Source organism: Salvelinus namaycush, chromosome 11 (genome assembly GCF_016432855.1).
Source record: "Salvelinus namaycush isolate Seneca chromosome 11, SaNama_1.0, whole genome shotgun sequence".
NCBI classification, from domain to species: domain Eukaryota; kingdom Metazoa; phylum Chordata; class Actinopteri; order Salmoniformes; family Salmonidae; genus Salvelinus; species Salvelinus namaycush.
In genome coordinates, this window is record NC_052317.1 from 3,867,808 (window position 1) to 3,873,807 (window position 6,000).

The 6,000-nt window shown below is 46.0% G+C and overlaps 1 protein-coding gene across 1 annotated transcript in view; it reads right to left on the reverse strand.

Annotated features, from left to right (window-relative positions):
* Nucleotides 1-4,296, reverse strand: part of adcy8 (adenylate cyclase 8 (brain)) — a 194,489-nt gene extending 190,193 nt beyond the window's left edge. The window contains exon 1 of the mRNA XM_039004483.1: nucleotides 3,427-4,296. Coding sequence (XP_038860411.1) covers nucleotides 3,427-4,296 — 870 coding nt within the window. The remainder of the gene's footprint in view (nucleotides 1-3,426) is intronic.
* Between the last annotated feature and the right edge of the window lie 1,704 nt (nucleotides 4,297-6,000).

Here is a 6,000-nt window from a genome sequence, read left to right on the forward strand (position 1 = left end):
TCTGTCAGCGTAGTGTCCAGAGCATGGAGGCGCTACCAGGAGACAGGCTAGTACATCAGGAGACGTGGACGAGGCCTTAGGAGGGCAACAACCCAGCAGCAGGACCGCTACCTCCGCCTTTGAGCAGGAGGAGCACTGCCAGAGCCCTGCAAAATGACCTCCAGCAGGCCACAAATGTGCATGTGTCTGCTCAAACGGTCATAAACAGACTCCATGAGGGTGGTATGAGGGCCCGACGTCCACAGGTGGGGGTTGTGCTTACAGCCCAACACCGTGCAGGACGTTTGGCATTTGCCAGAGAACACCAAGATTGGCAAATTCGCCACTGGCGCCCTGTGCTCTTCACAGATGAAAGCAGGTTCACACTGAGCACATGAGCACATGTGACAGACGTGACAGAGTCTGGAGACGCCGTGGAGAACGTTCTGCTGCCTGCAACATCCTCCAGCATGACCGGTTTGGCGGTGGGTCAGTCATGGTGTGGGGTGGCATTTCTTTGTGGGGCCGCACAGCCCTCCATGTGCTTGCCAGAGGTAGCCTGACTGCCATTAGGTACCGAGATGAGATCCTCAGAGCCCTTGTGAGACCATATGCTGACACATGCACATTTGTGGCCTGCTGGAGGTCATTTTGCAGGGCTCTGGCAGTGCTCCTCCTGCTCAAAGGTGGAGGTAGCGGTCCTGCTGCTGGGTTGTTGCCCTCCTACTGCCTCCTCCACGTCTCCTGATGTACTGGCCTGTCATTTTAACATATATTCATTGATTTCTTTTATATCAATAATTGAATTTGTTCATATAAAAAAGTATTTATCGTTATAAAAACAAGAACATTTATATAAAAAAATAAACGATACATATTTTTTTTCAATAAAACATTCTATGATAATGACCTTCGTGGGCGCGGGATTACATGTGCATGCTCCTACATAGACTGTCTGCTCCCACTAACAGATAGACAGGAAGACACAGGTGAGCAACATGTCCGCATGTGTACTTCTCCAAGTCAGAAGGAGAAATTTAACAATTCTCCACCCTCCTCCGGTGGAACGGTCATTAAGACACTAACAGCTTACCGACGGTAGGCAATTAAGGTCACTATTATGAAATCTTAGGACACTAAAGAGGCCTTTCTACTGACTCTGAAAAACACCAAAAGAAAGATGCCCAGGGTCCCTGCTCATCTGCGTGAACGTGCCTTAGGCATGCTGCCAGGAGGCATGAGGACTGCAGATGTAGCCAGGGCAATAAATTGCAATGTCCGTACTGTGAGACGCCTAAGACAGCGCTACACGGAGAAAGGACGGACAGCTGATCGTCCTCGCAGTGGCAGACCACGTGTAACAACACCTGCACAGGATCGTAACATCCGAACATCACACCTGCGAGACAGGTACAGGATGGAAACAACATCTGCCCGAGTTTACACCAGGAACGCACAATCCCTCCATCAGTGCTCAGACTGTCCGCAATAGGCTGGACTGAGGGATTGTAGGTTTGTTGTAAGGCAGGTCCTCACCAGACATCACCGGCAACAACGTTGCCTATGGGCACAAACCCACCGTCGCTGTACCAGACAGAACTGGCAAAAAGTGCTCTTCACTGACACGTCGCGGTTTTGTCTCACCAGGGGTGATGGTCGGATCCGCATTTATTGTCGGAAGGAATGAGCGTTACACCGAGGCCTGTACTCTGGAGCGGGATTGATTTGGAGGTGGAGGGTCCATCATGGTCTGGAGCGGTGTGTCACAGCATCATCAGACTGAGCTTGTTGTCATTGCAGGAAATCTTAATGCTGTGTGTTACAGGGAAGAAATCCTCCTCCCTCATGTGGTACCCTTCCTGCAGGCTCATCCTGACAAGACCCTCCAGCATGACAATGCCACCAGCTATACTGCTCGTTATGTGTGTGATTTCCTGCAAGACAGGAATGTCAGTGTTCTGCCATGGCCAGCGAATAGCCCGGATCTCAATCCCATTGAGCACGTCTGGGACCTGTTGGATCGGAGGGTGAGGGCTAGGGCCATTCCCCCTAAAAATGTCCGGGAACTTGCAGGTGCCTTGGTGGAAGAGTGAGGTAACATCTCACAGCAAGAACTGGCAAATCTGGTGCAGTACATGAGGAGGATATGCACTGCAGTACTTAATGCAGCTGGTGGCCACATCAGATACTGACTGTTACTTTTGATTTTGACCCCCCCCCCCCTTTGTTCAGGAACACATTATTCCATTTCTGTTAGTCACATGTCTGTGGAAGTTGTTCAGTTTATGTCTCAGTTGTTGAATCTTGTTATGTTCATACAAATATTTACACATGTTAAGTTTGCTGAAAATAAACGCAGTTGACAGTGAGAGGACGTTTCTTTTTTTGCTGAGTTTATATACTATTAGTTCCTTTTAGTATGCTGTAAGCGAACCGTATCGTTTCAGGATACGAGGAGTAGGGTTGATCCGAGCGTTCTGACCTCACAACGGCAGTCAAGCACCCAATCTAACTGGCTAACGTTGGCTAGCTACTTCCTTAGCAGAGCTGGTTAGGCTGTTTTCATGTCATTCAGAGCATTGGTGATTGTAACTGTGCTGCTGGCAACAATTTAATTATGCTTTTTTTGCCAACATTTACTGACACAGGTCACATTCAACGGGTGTTGAGCGTTCGTAAATTCATCAGTTATTCTGTGCAAGAGTGCTCTGAAATCAAAGTAGATAGCCAGAATTAACAATGTCCATTGAAACGCACAACGACTATACCACTTAGCTAAGAATGGTGTGAATAATCAAGTCACAAAACGTTGGGTAGTTAGATAGCAGATAGTTAATATACTGCCTGGCAAGTTTGATGTATTAGTAGCCAACTAACAGTAGGTAACTAGCTAAGATACCGGTACATACTGTAATGCTATGTGGTTCGTAAGGATAGCGTAGCTAACAAATTGTCAGCCAACATAACATGTAACGTTACATAATTGAAAAGTCATTACTTTATTACATTGCTCAACATTGTCTTAACATTTGTCGTAATTAGTTAAAGCAATGAATATGTATCCGCTCACGTCTGACCTCGGCTGCATATTTTCTGCCATTTTATTCAAATCTGAAAATGTTGTGAAGCCACGCCCATTTTCTGAAGAATTGCATTATGGGCCCTAAAAGCACGGAAATAGTATGGTTAGTGCGGTTAGTATGAGTATTCGAACACAGCTCAGGTTTTTGTAATAGCACTTACTGTCTAAATAATATTAAACTAGGTCTACTCTAGAATACTCATAATACTCAGTCGACTATGATATGTGAAAAACAACTGTTAAAATAGGATGATAACACCTAGTCTACATGTGCGGTGACCACATTGTGATTGACTTATTATAAAAACATACATTTTCATTTTTAAAAAGTGTAGGGAGGGAAGCCTTATTCCTATTTCACATACCTGATTTGTGGAGAGCTGTGCATTTGGGGAGATGAATAGCTGTACAACAATGTGGAGGGTTGAGGTGGCCAAACCAGCCAGAATAGCCCAAGTGAGAGGCAAGGGAAGCATACTGTAAGTGGCAAAGAGGGTGAAAAGCACGTATCCGACTCCGTCTCCCAAAAGTCCGTAGCCCAATCCAGCCGCCAAAATCTGCGTGGCCATGACCACCCACGTCACCACGCCGCTGTATTGCAGATAGCTGTGAGAGGTCGTGTCTTTTCGGACTACCACTAAGGCACAAATGACCACTTCGATGCCAGTGAAAAAGCCCAAGAGCATTCCTTTGATGGGATCCATTGGCGAAGACGCAAGAGTTAAATGTAAAACCAACAGGGTTAGTTTGGTCACCACATCCAAAATGTTCATCACCACCACTGATTTGCGCCTCTGGCCCAAAAAGTAGAGTTGGTACAGACGCTCGAGGTCCCGAGATTTGAAAGAATTGCGTAGAGTGGGGAATATTACGCCTCTGTATGTGTAGCCCCAGTTCAAGAAAAAGTCTGAGTTGCTCGGAGCGCAATCGATTTGGAGAAATCCTAGGTCACTGCTCGCACGCTCGGGGAAGACTTTGGTTCCCCCATTGTTGTGTCTGTCGCCTACCGAGGTCCTACCCGCAGACTGTTTCCGTAGGCTTTGGTCGTAGTGCTCATCTGGTGTGATGCCTTTCGCTTCGCTCTGCTCATGGATGAACCTCTGCTCAGTGATGTGTCGAACCGCGTTCTGCCACAACAACCTTTTGGGTCGCGTGCTGCTGTTGCTGGTTGGTGTCCTGTTGATGGTGTAGAGTTCTTCGCTTGCACTGGAACATCGAACTTCAGACAATTCCATTGTTTTCAACGGTGGTTGGTGATTTACCCCTGCTTTTTAGATGTTAGCCAAGCTCAGCAAATCTGGGGACATGTCTTGTGCACATAGAATCGAGCTGGCATGGTTTCCTTGGGGTGTGTCGAGATGAATTGAAAAAGTGCACTTGTTGGTCCTTGTCACGCACCCGGCAGTCACGTAAAAATTCAAGAAGTGGTCTCTTGAATAAAGATACTTTTCATCACTGTCAATGCAGCTCAATCGCACATGCATAATTAATTAGGCAAGGTGTCAGAAACTACAGTGCCTGCCACCATGTGCCAACGGTCCGCACCATTATAACAGGGCACCGTTGTCAGTGCATTCTGAAAATGAACATCTGCAAAATGAACAGTATTCACATCCACAAAAAAAAGCTATTTTAACACACCTGTGCACTCATGTTTGCATATGAGAGGACACAGAATATAGATCATGCTGTAATATTGTTGACGTGTATTCAAGTGTGCTTGCCTCATGCGTCTCTAACGCAGCATGTTCTCCTGCTCCTGGTTTTTCCATTCGTTTAACAATGAGTGTTCCATGGAATGAAACCGAAATCTTGAAGCATATTTTGTTTTTCCTTACATTAAGGTAATGGTCCCGCGTGCCCAGTCAACTGAAGAGTGGAATGAATATAGTCCAGGATTTTCCGTAATCTTCAACATAACCGGACGCCTCGCCTGAATGATTTGGGCATCACATTGAGAGGCTCTGATGAGAATAGATCAACGTCCAGAGCTGGAGACCCTGCGCGCAACGCGCCCCTCCCCCATCATCATGTCGGGCTTGGTGGATGAATGCAACACCTGGTGAAAGAAGCGTCGGATGGCGGGAGAGGCAGAAGAAGACGCAACTCCCTCGCGCAGGGCATAGACTGCCTACAGCAACAGCTGCAGTCTGCGTCTTTCCATTTGAATATAATTCCTCCGTTCAATTTAGATGAAAAACACCAACGAAATGGGGTTTTACCCAGCAGAAATCTGACGGTTATCAAAATAGAATCGGTAGGCTTTGGGGAAAGAAGACTGTCGCCCCGTCTTTCCTCGTGTGGTTGATATGGTACTAGGGCTGAGTGTGCAGTGTATGAAATACATTTGCAGAACGCAAAGCTGCTGGTCAGTGGAGGTAGGGCGAAGCAAGTCATATGTGTCTAGCTGACGTCAGACCATCCTCTCTCTCTATTGCGTTCCTTTTGTCTCATCTGACTGCTGCAGCAACAGACATAAGGCACTGACTGCAAAGCAAGTGGAGCGAAGCGGAAAGGATTAGGGCAAGAATTGAGGAGCAGACTGGAAGGGAAAAAACAACGTGTAAAAATAAGAATCAATTCTACTCTTCCCATTTGTCATGGGATTAGGCGAGGCTAGGTATGATGAGTCCCCTACAAAAATGAGAAGAGGATTTATTGATAACATGTATTCTAATTTATAATATTATATTCTAATATGTTATATTATATTCAATACGTATGAGGACAGATGTGTTTAAATAGATGCGAAATTAGACATTTTATATCACTCACAAACCTAATCCTGGCTGTGATGATGATATCAATAGAGGGAAAGATCAATAGCAGTTGGCCTAACGCTAATACATGCCTACAATTTGCCCTAGAAGTCGACATGTCACAACTAACTCATGATAGGGCAGGCTATGTGTAATAAATAATTTATTATCAGGGTGTCA